This window comes from Falco punctatus (genome assembly GCF_963210335.1).
Source record: "Falco punctatus genome assembly, chromosome: 21".
Lineage (NCBI taxonomy): Eukaryota > Metazoa > Chordata > Aves > Falconiformes > Falconidae > Falco > Falco punctatus.
This window is the reverse complement of record NC_137601.1, coordinates 144,181-158,085: the sequence shown is the minus strand read 5'-3', so window position 1 is coordinate 158,085 and position 13,905 is coordinate 144,181. Positions and strand designations below refer to the sequence as shown.

At 64.5% G+C, this 13,905-nt stretch overlaps 4 protein-coding genes across 5 annotated transcripts; 2 read left to right on the top strand and 2 right to left on the bottom strand.

Moving 5' to 3' along the window:
- The first annotated feature begins 463 nt into the window (after window positions 1-463).
- Window positions 464-2,342, top strand: PPP1R11 (protein phosphatase 1 regulatory inhibitor subunit 11). The gene is given in 4 exon segments (XM_080370768.1): window positions 464-685; window positions 1,432-1,540; window positions 1,657-1,811; window positions 1,813-2,342. Coding segments are annotated over 4 exon segments (420 nt in total). The 5' UTR covers window positions 464-616; the 3' UTR covers window positions 1,900-2,342.
- A 36-nt stretch (window positions 2,343-2,378) lies between these two features.
- On the bottom strand, window positions 2,379-8,799 carry LOC308055988 (E3 ubiquitin-protein ligase TRIM39-like). Its single transcript, XM_080370690.1, has 8 exons — window positions 8,707-8,799; window positions 7,055-7,947; window positions 6,424-6,519; window positions 6,117-6,347; window positions 5,556-5,578; window positions 5,320-5,441; window positions 3,442-5,221; window positions 2,379-2,522 (listed from the first exon to the last, which is right to left on the bottom strand). Exons 2-7 carry the CDS (start codon window positions 7,466-7,468, stop codon window positions 4,674-4,676), a joined length of 1,434 nt encoding a protein of 477 aa, XP_080226816.1. The 5' UTR covers window positions 7,469-7,947; window positions 8,707-8,799; the 3' UTR covers window positions 2,379-2,522; window positions 3,442-4,673.
- On the top strand, window positions 8,800-10,067 carry RPP21 (ribonuclease P subunit p21; the record flags this gene model as incomplete). 2 transcript variants are annotated; one of them, XM_080370767.1, is made up of 5 exons in its annotated part: window positions 8,801-8,948; window positions 9,198-9,289; window positions 9,391-9,473; window positions 9,711-9,815; window positions 9,917-10,054. In XM_080370767.1, exons 1-5 carry the CDS (start codon window positions 8,844-8,846, stop codon window positions 9,943-9,945), a joined length of 414 nt encoding a protein of 137 aa, XP_080226893.1. In that variant the 5' UTR covers window positions 8,801-8,843. The 2 variants fall into 2 exon arrangements, with proteins under 2 accessions (XP_080226892.1, XP_080226893.1); XM_080370766.1 differs by lacking the exon at window positions 9,391-9,473 and having other exon boundaries at window positions 8,800-8,948; window positions 9,917-10,067.
- On the bottom strand, window positions 10,028-13,808 carry GNL1 (G protein nucleolar 1 (putative)). Its single transcript, XM_080370657.1, has 12 exons — window positions 13,629-13,808; window positions 13,412-13,535; window positions 13,194-13,324; window positions 12,612-12,805; window positions 12,447-12,518; window positions 12,161-12,353; window positions 11,978-12,073; window positions 11,571-11,774; window positions 11,058-11,236; window positions 10,822-10,969; window positions 10,444-10,584; window positions 10,028-10,331 (listed from the first exon to the last, which is right to left on the bottom strand). Exons 1-12 carry the CDS (start codon window positions 13,702-13,704, stop codon window positions 10,120-10,122), a joined length of 1,770 nt encoding a protein of 589 aa, XP_080226783.1. The 5' UTR covers window positions 13,705-13,808; the 3' UTR covers window positions 10,028-10,119.
- Between the last annotated feature and the right edge of the window lie 97 nt (window positions 13,809-13,905).

Below are 13,905 nucleotides of genomic sequence, written 5' to 3'. Positions count from 1 at the left end.
CCCTCTAAGCCCCTGAATTAACCCCTTTACCCCCCCCAGCTGCTCCCTTGGCCCCTATTTGACTCCCCTAGCCCCTGAATGTCCCCTCAGACCCCCCTCTACACCCCCCGCCCCCCCAAACTGCTCCCTTGGCCCCTATTTGACTCCCCTAGCCCCTGAATGTCCCCTCAGACCCCCTCTACACGCCCCACCCCCACCCCAAACTGCTCCCTTGGCCCCTATTTGCCCCCTTCAGGCCTGAATTGCCCCTCCAGACCCCGTCTACCCCCTCATACTGCCCCCTTGGCCCTTATTTGCCCGCCCCAGGCCCTGGAGTGCCCCTTCAAGCCCCCCCCGCGCCCCCAAGGGCCCGGCAGCTCCGCGCATGCGCGCCGCAGCCGTCCGGCGGCGGTGAGGCTGCGCGGGGGGAGCACATTGCCTGACGGACCTACCGGAAGTGCCGCCGCCGCCCGGAAGTGGGGGCGGTTGTGGGCGCTACACCGGGGCGGCGGCGGCGGCGGCGAGAGCGGCCCGGCCCGGCCCGGCCCTTCTCGGCGCTCCCCGCCCGCAGCGGGGCCTCGGCGGCGGCCGGGAGGCCCCCACCGGCCCCGGGGCACCGCACCGGCCGGCCGCAGCCATGGCGGAGGCAGCGGACAGCGGCGGCTGCGGCACCGCCACCGTCACCGAGACCGGTGCAGCCGAGCCGGTAAGGCCCGAGGGGGCTATAGGTGCCGAGGAGGGGCTGTGGGTACGGGGTGGGGGGCTATAGGTGCCATGGAGGCGCTGTGGGTACGGGGTGGGGGGCTATAGGTGCCGAGGAGGGGCTGTGGGTACGGGGTGGGGGGCTATAGGTGCCGAGGAGGGGCTGTGGGTACGGGGTGGGGGGCTATAGGTGCCATGGAGGCGCTGTGGGTACGGGGTGGGGGGCTATAGGTGCCGAGGAGGGGCTGTGGGTACCGGGGTGAGGGGGCTATAGGTGCCGAGGAGGAGCCAACACATACCTGAGAGGCGTGTATACATACTGGGGGTGGGGCTATAGATACTGAAGGGGGGCTGTAAATATCCCGGGGGATTTATAGATACTCATGGGGGGCTAAGGATGCCGGGGGGGAGCGATACAGACAATGGAGAACTATAGATACCAGGCAGATCTATACGTACCGCGGGGGCTATAGGCACCCAGGGCGGGCTATAAGCTGCAGGGGGTTATAAACACCCAGCAGGGTATACGTGGGGGGTGGGCGTGTGCTGTAAACAGCCAGGGCACCTACAGAAATATGGGGGGGGGGGGATGACAGGAGTGGGTGCAGGGCCAGTGTCGGGGGACGACCAGAGGGCTGTTTTGGGGCAGTGTCAGAGCCCCCAGGAGGGGTTGTTCTCGGGGGGGGGGGGGGGGGGAGGGGTCCCTGCCATGGTGTCATGGCGCTGGTGACACCCCCATCCCCCTTCCAGGAGAACCGCAGCCTGACCCTGAAGCTGCGCAAACGGAAGCCAGACAAGAAAGTCGAGTGGTCAAGCGACACCGTCGACAACGAGCATTTGGGCCGCCGCTCCTCCAAGTGTGAGTGGCCCTGGGGACGCTGTTGTCCCCCTCCCCAGACACCTGTGTCCCCTCTGGAGACACCCGTGTCCCCTGACATCCCCCCCACACCATTACCCCCTCCCCCCCCCCCCCAGGCTGCTGCATCTACGAAAAGCCACGGGCGTTCGGGGAGAGCTCGACAGAGAGCGAGGAGGAGGAGGAGGAAGAGGAGGCGGCAGTGACAAGGGGAGGGGATGAAGGCTGCGGCCACCTCCACTGCGTCCGGGGACATAAACGGGGGCGGGGGCGGCAGGGGGGGGATGGGGGGGGGGATGCCGGGGGCTGGGGGTGGCCCCCAAGTGCTGCCCCCTGGGCCCCCCACCCCTATGGAGCACTGAGGAGCCCTCTGTGGAGGGTCCCAGCTCCCCCTGCCCCCCCACTGCTGACCCACGGACCTCCCTGGCTGTCACTTATTGACTCATGAGCCCCTCCCCAGGTCCCCCAACCCCAAATATTGACTCTGGGCTTGAACCATACCCCAAAAATCACTCCTACCACATCACCTCGGGGGTCAGCGCCCCCCCAAATATTACTGCCTGAGCCCCCCCTTAAATCGATACCTGAACCCCTCAGCTCCTGAAGACCCTCCATCCCCAAAATGCCAGTCCTGTTTCCCCCAAATTGAACCCCCCCCTTCCAAATATCACTGCCTGAGCCCCCTCCAAAACACCAATTCCTGCCCCCCCCACACACATACACCCCAGTGTTTGGGGGTGGCATTTTGGGGTGTCCCCACCACCCCTCCTCGTGGCACCTGTGGGCATTAAAGGTGGCACCGCTGCGACTGCTGCCGTGGTGCTCGTGGAAGGGGGGAGATGGCGTTTATTGGGGGGGGGGGTGGTGGTGTCAGCGAGGAGGGAGGAGGGGGGCAGCTTTTGGGGGGTTCTTCCCTGCTCCAGGTGCCTCCTCTGGGGATGGGGGGCGTAGGGGGGCGGCATCAGCTCGGAGCTGGGCCCCCAGGCTGTGGGGAGAAGGGGAGGGGGGTGGTGGTTAGTGCAGGATGTCATTAAAAGGGAGGGGACAAAACACAACAAATGTGGGGCAGGAAGCCCGTGGGGCAGAAGTGTCCCCAGGATGCCACCAGACCGGGGTGTGTCCCCACAGGAGGGACAAGGTGCCACCAAAACAAGTGTCACTTCCCAAAAATGTCACCCAGCTGGATCAGGCCCCACCCAGCACGTGCACCACGATGCTGAGGTGTCGTCGTCGTTCCCCGCCCCCCCCCCCCCCCCCCCCCCCCCCCCCCCCCCCCCCCCGCCCCAAGGCGATGGCGAGGTCACCTGGGCTGTGGTGACACCTGGCCCCGAGGGGTGGGGGGGGGGCAAGGGGGGGGGGCTCAGGTGTCCAGGCTCATGAGGGACAGGGCACAGGGTCACAGCTGGATGCCTGGGTCCCCCCAGCACCCCCGAAGAGCTGGGGGCACCGCTGGGGCCCCCCTTAGCAGCACAAGGTCCCCAGCCCCCCATGACACCTGGGTCACACACCCCCAGCCCCCCCAAATCCCTCTCAGACACCTGGGTCTCCCCCCAGAAGCTCTGGGTCCCCAAGGCTCCCCCCTCCAGCCCCGTGGGGGTGTGTGTGTCCCCCAGCACCCCTGGATCAGCCCCCCCCTCCCCTTGTCCCCCAAGTCCCTTCCAGCCCCACAAATGCCCCCAGACACCTGGGTAACCCTAAATTCCCTACCCCCCAGCCCCCCCCAAGCTGCCTAGGTGCCCCAAATTCCCTGTGAGCCCCCCAAGTGCGCCTGGATGCTTGGATCCCCAGCTCCCCCCCAGGTTCCCCCCCCCCACACCTGATTCCCCCAGATGCCCCCCAGCTCCCCCAAACACCTGGGTCCCCCTCAGACCCCCCCCCCCCAAGTGCCCCCTGCTCCCCTTTACCTGCAGCGCTGTGGCCGCCGGGGGGGTCCGGGCGTTCCCTGAGCCAGACGCTGGGCGATGCGACTCTCCACGGCCAGAGCCACGGGGGTGCGGAGGCGGCGGGGGGCGCAGGGCAGGCAGCACCGCGGGCAGGAGAAAGCAGCAGCGGGCTCGCCGGGGTGGGCAGCGGGCAGGCAGCGGCGGCAGCAGCTGTGGTTGCAGGCGAAGAGGACGGGGTCCCGCAGTGGCTGCCCGCAGGCCGGGCACAACGTGTCCCGCACCAGCTGGGCCAGCGGGCCCCGTTCCGGTGGCCCTGAGGGGGCCATGGCGTGTGGAGGCGTGTGCGAGGCGTGTGCGAGGCGTGTGCGAGGACGGCCCACGCGTGGGCGATGGCGGGGCGGGGATGGGGAGAGGCATGGGAATGCGGGGATGGGGAGGGACACGGATGGGGACGCGGGCACACGGATGGACACGTGAATGTGGTGACGGGGGGGACACGGATGGGGGGACACACAGAGGGGTGTAAAGAGACAGGGAGGGACACAGACACGGGGGAACAGACACGTGGGGAGGCACAAACTGATGTGGGGACACATGGGGGACACAGAGGGACACGCACGGGGCCAGGGGCACACGGGTAGAGGGACACGGCCCTGCCACACGCCCGCACCTACCGCCACACGCCCCTGGTGCTGCCGCAGAGCCGGACCCGGCTGGTGCCAGACGCTGGGGAAGGCGATCCGGAGCCCAGTGGCGCCGCAGAGCTGGATGGCAAGGAGCAAGAGCCTGGCGGTGCTGGATGTCGGAGAGCCAAATCCCGGTGGCACCGGAGCGGTGGATGTCGGAGAGCCAAATCCCGGTGGCGCCGGAGTGGTGGATGTCGGAGAGCCAAGCCCTGTTTATGCCGGAGCACCGGATCCTGGCGGTGCCAGATGTCCAAGAGCCAAATCCTGGTGGTGGTGCCGGATTGCCAGGCCGTGGCAGTGCTGCATCTCAGCGAGCCAAATCCCAGCCGTGCCAGATCACCGGATCCCGGTGGTGCCAGATGTCAGAGCGCTGAACCGCAGCAGTGCCGGAGCACCGGATCCCGGTGGTGCCAAACATCAGAGCGCCAAAAAACCCTGTCTATGCCGGAGCACCGGATCCCGGTGGTGCCAGATCTTGGGAGAGCCAAACCCCATCTACGCCAGAGCGCCGGCTCCTGGCGCTGCCAGATGTCATCAAGCCGAACGCCACCGGCACCGCTTTCCCCCTCACTCCCAGTCAGTGGGTGAACGGATAACGAGAGGCGCCGCGTTTTTCCTGCCGGCACGGATCCCGGGATAGAAAAGCGGCCAAATCTTTTCAGTGAAAGTATCGGTGAAGGTATAAATGTGGGAGCGATCCGTGACGTTATAAAAAGCCACTTTGCCGGCTTCGTAGTCCACGAAGACCCCCACCCGCTTGGGTTTCACCCGCACCGTCAGCGGGGTGAAGGGGGTGGTGGTGGCTGCATATTTATTGCCATTCCAGAGCCGTACCCGCCAATATCCCGTCTCCGGCAACGGCGTTAATTCCCCTTTCCGACTCACTGAATCCTTACAAACGCCGAGCGCCCAGTGGGTTTTATCACCCACTTCCACCTCCCAGTAATGACGCCCAGAGGTGAAACCCTGCGCTGCCAAAACGCAGGGGTAGATGGTGAAACGCCGCGGGGTATCGGGTAAATCCCGGGGTCGAACTTCCACGAAACGAACGCTTTTCCGATCTTCCGATAAAACCAGGTTGGGATGCGCTGTGTCGGGATCCAACGTCACCTCGCCTGGATGGCAACGCCAGGAAGGAAAGGGGGAGGATTTAGGGGGTGGGGAGCAAGGGGAGGGGGGGTCTCGGCTGCGGCACGATGCGGGGTTTCCTCACCGATGAGGCGCCGGGTGATTTTCCGGAGGGTGAAGTATTGCCGGGGGAAACTGCAGAAGTTTTTCTCCAGCTCGATGGGGACGGAAACCGGTTCTTCCACCGGCACTGCCGCCGCCTCGCACCTGCCGGCAGCCCCAGCGGAGGTGGGACGAGCCAGCCGCCGCACCCCCAAATCCCGCTTTTCTGCCCCAAAACACAGCCCGGAGAGCAGCACGAATCGCCTGCACGGTTCTTACCTGGCCAGGGTGTCCTTTATGTCCTGAAACAGGGGGAGAGCAGGAAAAAAAGGGGGGTTAGGTGCGCTAGAACCCCCTCAGAGTCAACCTCTGGGGCAGGATCAGTCCCAACAGCAGGGATCCCAGCCCCCAGCAGCAATCCCAGCCCCGGGAATCCCGTCCCTGGCCACGATCCTGATGCTGACCCCATTCCCAGTGTTCCTGGTGGTGATCCCATCCCCAACACCGATCCCCTCCCCAGTGATCCCATCCCTGGGGGCAATCCTGTCCCCAAAACCAATCGCATTCCCGGTGATCCCACCCCTAAAACTAGTCCTGTCTCCAGGGATGATCCTGTCCCCAAAACCAATCCTGTTCCTGGGGATCCTGTCCCCAGGGGGGATCCGGTCCCCAAAACAGATCCCATTCCCGGGGGCTATCTCCCAAAACTAATCCCACCCCTGGTGATCCCATCCCCAGCAACAAGCCCGTCCTAGGCCCACCGCAACCCTGCCGCTGCTCCCATCCCCAGCGGTGATCCACCCGCCGCTAATACTGATCCCGATCCCGCTCCCGCCCTACCTTGAGCATCTCGGCGCCCGACTGCAGACACTTCTCCTCCAGCTCTGCCACGAGGGCGGCCAGGACCCGGCGCTGCTCCCCGAGCCGAGCCAGGTTGGCCTGAAGCCGCTGCAGGATCTCGCGTTCTTCCTCCTCCAGCCGCTGCAGCAGCAGCCGCTCCTCCTCCTCCAGAAGCTGGTGAAGCTCCTCAAATTCCCGGGCGATGCGTTCCCGCCACAGGGCCACCTTCCTCTGCCGGGAAAAAGGCACCAGTGAGCGCCAGGAGTTGCTGGGATCCCCCTGGCATCCCCCGGCACCATCCACCTGCCTTCAGCTCGCTGGGTTTCTTCTCCTCCCGCGCTCGGCAGCCGGCCACCGCCTCCAGCTTCCGCTCCAGCGGCTCCAGGCAGCGCTGCAGCTTCTCCTGCCAGGAGAGGAGAGAGGAGGGCAGGCAACGGGATGGGACCCCCTTCCCTGAATGCCTCCTCCAGCCCCGAATCCCTCCTCTGCCAGAGCTGAGCGAGTGGCGACCATGTGGAAGGCCTCGAGCAAAGGGTTCGGGGCTAAGCCCCACGGCACGGAGCTGCGGATGGGGACTAGCGAGGGTCTAATTCCCTCGGATGGTCTCGAGGAAGAATTTGGGGCTTAAAATGGAGACGGCGAAGAGCTGCTGCCCAAAATTTCTCCACAAAGAGCCTCGGGGCAAGCTAAATTCCACCATCAGGGGCCGGAAATGGAAATACGGATGAGCCGTGGCCAAATTCCTTACACAAACAGTCCTCGGGGAGAGAGTCTGGGGCTAAATCCCATCAGGAGGGCCTGAAAGCAGAGACTGGGATGAGTTACATCTGAAACCCCTCCACCAGCTGCCCTGGGATCAATCGTGGGGCTAAAACCGAGACTTGGGGACACACTCCCCCTTCACCCCGCCAGGATTTCGCTCTCCCCCATCCCCCCACCTTATACTCGAGGGCCGCGTCGTCGAGGGGGATGAGGGCGTGGGCGCGGTGGGCGTGGGAGATCTCACAGAGCAGGCAAACGGGGGCTTGATCGTCGCGACAGAACCGGGCCAAAGCTTGGCCGTGAGCTTGGCAGCGACTCTCCTCCCTGGCTTTCCGTTTGGCACCGCGAAGCTGCCGGGCGGCTTCTACCATATTCCCCAGCTGCCGGTTGGGCCGAAGGGCACGATGGCGAGAGGTTTTACGGCAGACGGGGCAGGGGAAATCGCGCGCCAGCTCAGCCCACCAGCGGGTGATGCAACGGCGGCAGAAATTGTGGCCACATTCGATGATGACGGGATCTTGCAGGTATTCCAGGCAAACCGAGCAGCTGGCTTCCACCTGCAGCGTCTCCAGGGGGTCAGCACCCGACATGACGGCGCTGCCGTTGGCCCCCCTGAATTTGGGGTGGGGGTGGGGATGGCTGGGCTTGGATCAGGGGGATTGGGGAAGGGCTGATGGGAAGGGGAGGGTTGGAAGAAGTTTTGGGGTGAAAAGAACTTAAATCCCTGAAGGCGATGAGGCGGTTTTAGTAAAAATGCGACAGTAAGGTGCGGCGATGTGCGTTCCAAGTGGTTTTGGGGAGAAAACAGCTCAGTTCAGTCCAGGTGATGATATCGTTTGGGTGCGAAGCGATCCTGAGGCGGTGGCGCAGGTTCAAAGGGGTTTTGGGGCAAGGCAAGACCAGCTCAACTCCATCAAGGTGATGATGTCATTTTGCTGCGGAGGAATTCCCAGGCGGCGGTGCAGGTTCAGCAGGGTTTTGAGGTGAAACCAGCGTAATTCTCTCAAGGCGACGACGTCATTTAGCAAGGAGGTGACACCAAGGTGCTAGTGTGGTTCCCAAGTGCTTTCTGGGGGGAAACCAGCTGAATTCAGTTAAAACAAGAACGTGCTGCCGGCAGTGCCTGTATAGGAGTCCCTGTAGCAGAAGTTCTGGGGGAGCCCTATATACAGTCGCTATAGGGAAGGCCTCTATAGGGGACTCCCTGCCCAGGGGGAGCTCTATAGGGGAGCCCCTATAGAGATATATCACAGGAAGAGGCTCTATAAGGGATTCCCCAGAGGGATGGGGGCCCTATAGGAGTGCCCCTATAGAAAAGGAGCCCTAAACTGGATGCCCTTTAGGGAGGGGGGGGGGTACCTAGTTTACTATAGAGGATTCCCTATAGAAAAAGGGAGGAATAAGGGGACACTCATTACAGAGGGGAAGTGCATGGGTCCCTATAGGGGAGTCCCTATAGAAAAGGGGACGCGTAGGGGCCACCCCACACAAAGATGTTGGGAGTCCCTATAGGGTTGGCTCTATAGGAAGGATCCTTAGAGGGGACACACCACAGGAAAAGGCCGTACCAGGATCCCCATAAATCGTGTCCCTACAGGAAAGGGCCCTATAGTGGAGGCTCTGGGGGCGGGAAGCTGTTCCGGGTCGCCATAGGGGTCCCTACAGGGGACAGCGCTCGGGTGGGCCGTGCCGGCGGTCCCTACAAGAAGGGCTCTATAGGGGACACCCTATAGGCAGGGGCCGTGCCGGGGGTCCCTACAGGAAGGGCTCTATAGGGGACACCCTACGGGGGGGGGGGGGAGTCGCGGCCGCCTACGCCCCCACTCACCGCCAGCCGCCGCGCCGGGCCCAACGCCGGAAGTGACGACACAAACCCGCCCACCGTCCCGTGCTGGTGGCGCCCTCCCGCCCCTATTTGCCAGAAGGGCGGGGGGAGGCCCCGCCTCCCGGGGCCGGCGCCGACCAATGGGAAGAGCCGGCTCCGCCCAGTGGGCAGGGCCAACGCGGGGCGCGATGGCGGCACCGGTGCGGGATCGGGAAGCGCTGCAGCGGCTCAGCTTCCTCTTTCAGGTGGGGCGGGGGCGCCTGGGGGGGGCGGTGGGGGTCCGAGGGAGCGGGGTGGGGCCTGCGGGTAATTATAGGGGTCTGGGGGAGGGCTGTGGGGGGGGCTCTATGCAAGCTATGGAGATCTGCGGGGACTTGAGGGGGAAAATGAGGGGCTCAGGGGGGACTCTATGGGGCAGGGGGTGGACTGTGGGGCTGGGGAGGGTTATTGGGGCAGCAGAGTGGGGGTCTGCAACTGTGCTCACCCCTCTGCAGGCTGCACACTGGGTGCTGCCCCACAGCCCTGCCCTCGCCCGCTTCTACTGCAGCACCCAGCGAGGGGCCGCCCGCCGCCTTGTCCTGCGCATGTGAGCTATGGGGACTTGGGGGGCCACCCCACAGCGGGGTGGGGGGTGGTGGCACGATGGGGATCCTGACCCCCCCCTATTGTGCACATGTTCCCACACAGGGCACCTTCGGTGAAGCGGGCCGTGTGCTGCCGCTGCTGCTCTCTGCTGCTGCCTGGGGCTGGGGGCTGCGTGCGCCTGCGAGGTGGGACTTGGTGGGGGCTGCATCACTGCCCACCCCGGGGGGTGTTTGAGGCAGGGGAGGCAGGGACAGGTGGAGGGGAGAACAGGGGTCATCCCAGGGGGGTAATGGGGTTGTGGGAAGGTGGGGAGAGAGGTGAGGGGGGTAAAGAGGAGTACCCCCTATGCCTGGGGTCCCTGGGGGGCTGTGGGGCAGAAGGAGGGGGGGGGCCTGAGCCTGACCCCCAGGTCCCTGCCACAGGAGGGGGGCAGCCCCACATAGTACTGCACTGCCAGAGCTGCCGACGCCGCCGACGCTACCTCTGCCAGCAGAAGCACCGCCCCCTCGGCCAGGCCACGCCCACCGGTCAGTGAGGGGCGGGATGACGCTAATAGGGGTGGGCCTAAGCCAAATAAGGGAAGAGGTGGGTGGGGCTGTCGGATCGATCACGCCATCTCTCCCCCCAGGCCCTGCCCCAGAGGACAGCCCGGCATGAACCCTACCCGGCGACAGAGCGCCGACGTGACCTCCGACTGGTCCGCGCAGAAGCTGCCTTTAACCAATCAGGAGGCACTGGCTGCAGAAATAAACCTCCCTTTATTTCATATATGGTATTAGCACAGTGGTATAATGTCTTGACCTCTGATTGGCTCCGCCCCGAGGGGCGGGGCTAACACTCATCCTCTCCCAGCAGCGCAAAGGGGTTGTGGCCAGTGCTGGCAGGGGGCGTGGCCTCCACAGGCTCCACCTCCTCACCGCTGTCACTCCCCTCCTCCTCCGAGGTGGACCCCTCCCCAGGGGGGGCCGAGCCCCTCGCACCGGGGTCCCCCTGCTCCTGCAATGCCGCCAGCGCTGCCGTCTCAGGGTGCTGCTCCCACAGATCTGAGGGGGGAGAGGAAGGCACCGTGACCCAGCATCCCACTCAACCTCCCCCTCCCCTTCCCAGGATGAACCTGGCAGCCCCCGAGGCTGGGAATGGTACTGGGGGGCTCACCCTTCTGGGCGGCGTAGCCAGGGGGGCGCAGGCAGAGACGGAGTCGCCCATCCGCTGCCAGCCGCAGGATGCTGTTGGCCGCCCGGTAGACATCGTTACGGGCTGCCTTTGCCGTCTTGTAGCCTCGCTTCTCAGCCCAGGCTGAAGAAAACACACATAAAAAAATAACAACAGTAAATAATAAAATAATAAATAGCAAAAAGTACTAAAATCATATATATAATAATTAATAAATAGTACCAAATAGCAAATATCTAAAAACCAACAATATCAATTGTTATTGTTACTAAGAAATTAACCAATGGCAAAACTAAATAACTAAGGGCAAAACAAAAAAATCCCTCCAATTTTAATTAATTCCCACCACAAACAGTGCACCTTCGCAGATGTCCCAGGCGGTCCAGCCGGCGGCGGTGCTGGGAGGCCGCAGCTGGAGCAGCAGTGGCAGCGGGAGGCGGGAGGCCAGGAAGCCCACGGCCGAGTAGGGCTCCTGCAGCTGCGAGATGGGGTAGACGCCTGCCAACACCTTGGGGAGGGGGGGGGGACACAAACAGGCAGGGCTCAGCAGGAGCAGGCGAGGCTCTGTAAGGGCTGGGGAGGGGGCTGGGACCCACCTGGAGAGCCGGGGGGGCGTGGGAGGGGAAGACGAGGCCTGGGCAGTCGCAGAGTCGGACACGGGGGGTGAGGAAATGCGTCTGGAAGTAGCGGGTGCGGCCAGGGGCACGGGAGACACTGACAGCGCTGCGCCCCACCAGCGCATTCAGCACCGAAGACTTGCCCGCGTTCGGCAGGCCTGCGGGGAGGAGCCACGCCTCCTCAGGCCACACCCCCTCTCAGGAGCCACACCCCCCTAGGCCTCACCCCCACAGCACAACAAAACACCAACATGCTCCCCTCCTCTCCACCTGGTGGGCAAGGACACCGCCATAAGCCCCGCCTCCAGGGTCAGCCCCCACTCCTATCTGCCATAAGCCCCACCCCTCACAACAGGCCACACCCCCTACATGAAACCCCACTCACAGATAAGCCCCCACCTTTCTAGGCCCCCCACCCCCTGACAAAGCCCTGCCCCTCAGTTAAGCCCTCCCCTGTTATGCCCCACCACTAGGCCAAGCCCCGCCCCTTACCAACACAGCCCAGCGTGAGGATGCCATGCCGGTAGCGCTCCCACTGCCGGGGGGCCACCATGGCGCCGGCGCCGTCCTCGTCATCGTCACCCGCCTCCTCACCATCCCCCACCTCCTCCTGCTGCTCTTCTTCCTCCTCTTCCTCTCCCCGTGCCGCTGCCTCCTCCGCCCGGTCCAGCCGCGCTCGCCAGCTGCTCAGGTCCACTGCAAAACCCATGGTGGGTGATGGAGGGCGCACCCGGGGGACCCACCCCAGCACCCAAAGGGATCCCCCCCCCCCCAAACACCGCCTGCCTGGGTCACCCATCCCACCACGAAGCTCAGCAAGGTTTGCATTACACAAGGAGTGGATGGAAGACCCCACCCCACTCAGCCAGCACCCATGGGTGCTCCCCTTCCTAGCTCACCTTCTCCCCCTACAATGCTCTCACAAGCTTCCAGCAGCTGCCGGGGTCCCACAGCTCGGCTCCATCCACCCCCCCGCCTCTGCCGCCGTTGCAGCCCTGGGGGAGAAACAATGCGGTGGTGGTGGGCGTCAGAAACCCTGGGTGTGTCCGTCCCCTCCCAACCCTGACCAACTGGGTCCCTACCAGACGTGGGGGTCCGTTGGGGGGCAGAGGTGAAGGGGACAACGCGGGCGGAGGGGAAGCGGCGGCGCAGGAGGTGGCTCCAGGCGGTGGCCACAGCAGGTGAGGTCAAGTCCACTTTGTTAAGGATGAGGATCAAGCCCTTCCCCAGCTCCCGCGTCACGTGCGTGGCCAGCGCTGGCGGCACATTCAGTGCCTGAGATGGAGCAGGGAGACACATGGGGGGTTAGCTGCACTCCTGTAGCCCGATTCCCCCCACCCTGGATACCTGCCTCCTCCTTGGACTCACCGGATGCCGGGCATCAGTGATGAGGAGGATGATGTCAGACATTTCCAGCACCCGCCAGAGCTGCCGCCATGTCTGGGCAGGGTGGGGGACAATGACACAGTGACCTTTCCACCCCGTAACACCCCCATGATGACCCCTCAGGATCCCCCGCACACCCCCTCTCACCTCCAGGTTGTGCTCGAATGGTGCCACACCTCCTCCATCATCGTCACCATTGCCGCCCCCCTCCTCAGCCCCCCGGGGGTGCTGGTCCTCCCGGAGGGATCGGAGGAAGGCACTGAAAGCTGCCTCCTCCCGCACACGCAGCTCCTCCGGGCTCATGGCGAAGCTCCAGGGTGGCCGACGTGGGAAGTCCAGCCCTAGCATCCAGCAAGCTGGGTCCCAACAGCCCTGGGACCCCCCTCCAGGGGATATTCACCCATCCCAGGAACTATTTGCCCTACCTGGGGGCCACTTCCACCCCCCCCCACCCCCCCCCCCCATGTTCCTACTTGACCTCTCTGGGCCTACCTCAACCATTTTTAGCCTCCATCTTTAAGCCAATTTACTCTTAGGTGATTAACTACACCCCCTCCTAGGGCAAATCCCCCTCCCCGGGTGTTAGCTACATCCCCCAGCACTTTATTGCACGCCCCCCCCCCAAAAAAAGCCCTAGCCCTACTTTCTCTGCTTATGTGCTCCCTCCTCAAGTTACTTATTCCCCCGCCAGTGTATTTTCCCCCTTCCCCAGGTCTTCCAGCCCCTCACCAAGGCCGTAGATACTATCAGGGTCCAGCTCAAGGGCGGTCTCGGGCAGCAGCTCCAGCAGCTCCTCCTGAGCCCGGCGCCGGCGGCGCGCCAAGGCTTCGGCCCGCGGCCCCCCCAGCTGCAGCCGAAACCTGCCACATACCGAGAACTCACATAGACACGCGGGTCCCCCTCACCTATCCGGGCGCCCTGCACCGCCCCGGGCCTCTCACGGTTACCTGCCGGGGTCGTGGCGGCAGGGAGGGGGCCACGGGTCTCCCGCTTCAGCCGGGGCCGCATCGCTGCCCCGTTCCCGGCTCCCACTGCGGCTCCCCGGGCCCGAGTCCGGCCCTGCTGGGGCATCTGCGGACAGAGAACGGAGTGTCAGGGCCCAGCCGGCCAACGCTACCCGGGCCTGGCCGACACTCCAGGGGCCCGGGCCCCGGCCCCGCTCACCACCCCGTTTCCGTTCGCGCCGATCGCGCAGCTGCTGCTTCTTCCGCTTCGCGCTGAACGGCCGCTTGCGAGGCATGACGGGAGCTCACGTGCCGGGGCGGAGCAGGCCGCAGCCAATAGGAGCTGCGGAGGGCGCGGGGAGGAAGGAGGAGTAGGAGCCAATGGGAGGAAAGATTACCTCAGCGCCGGGGCGGGACTAATCGCTGAGCGAGCTAATGGTAGGATTATCTAGCCAGGATAGACGGACCAGCGCAAACCAATAGAAGACCACGTTACC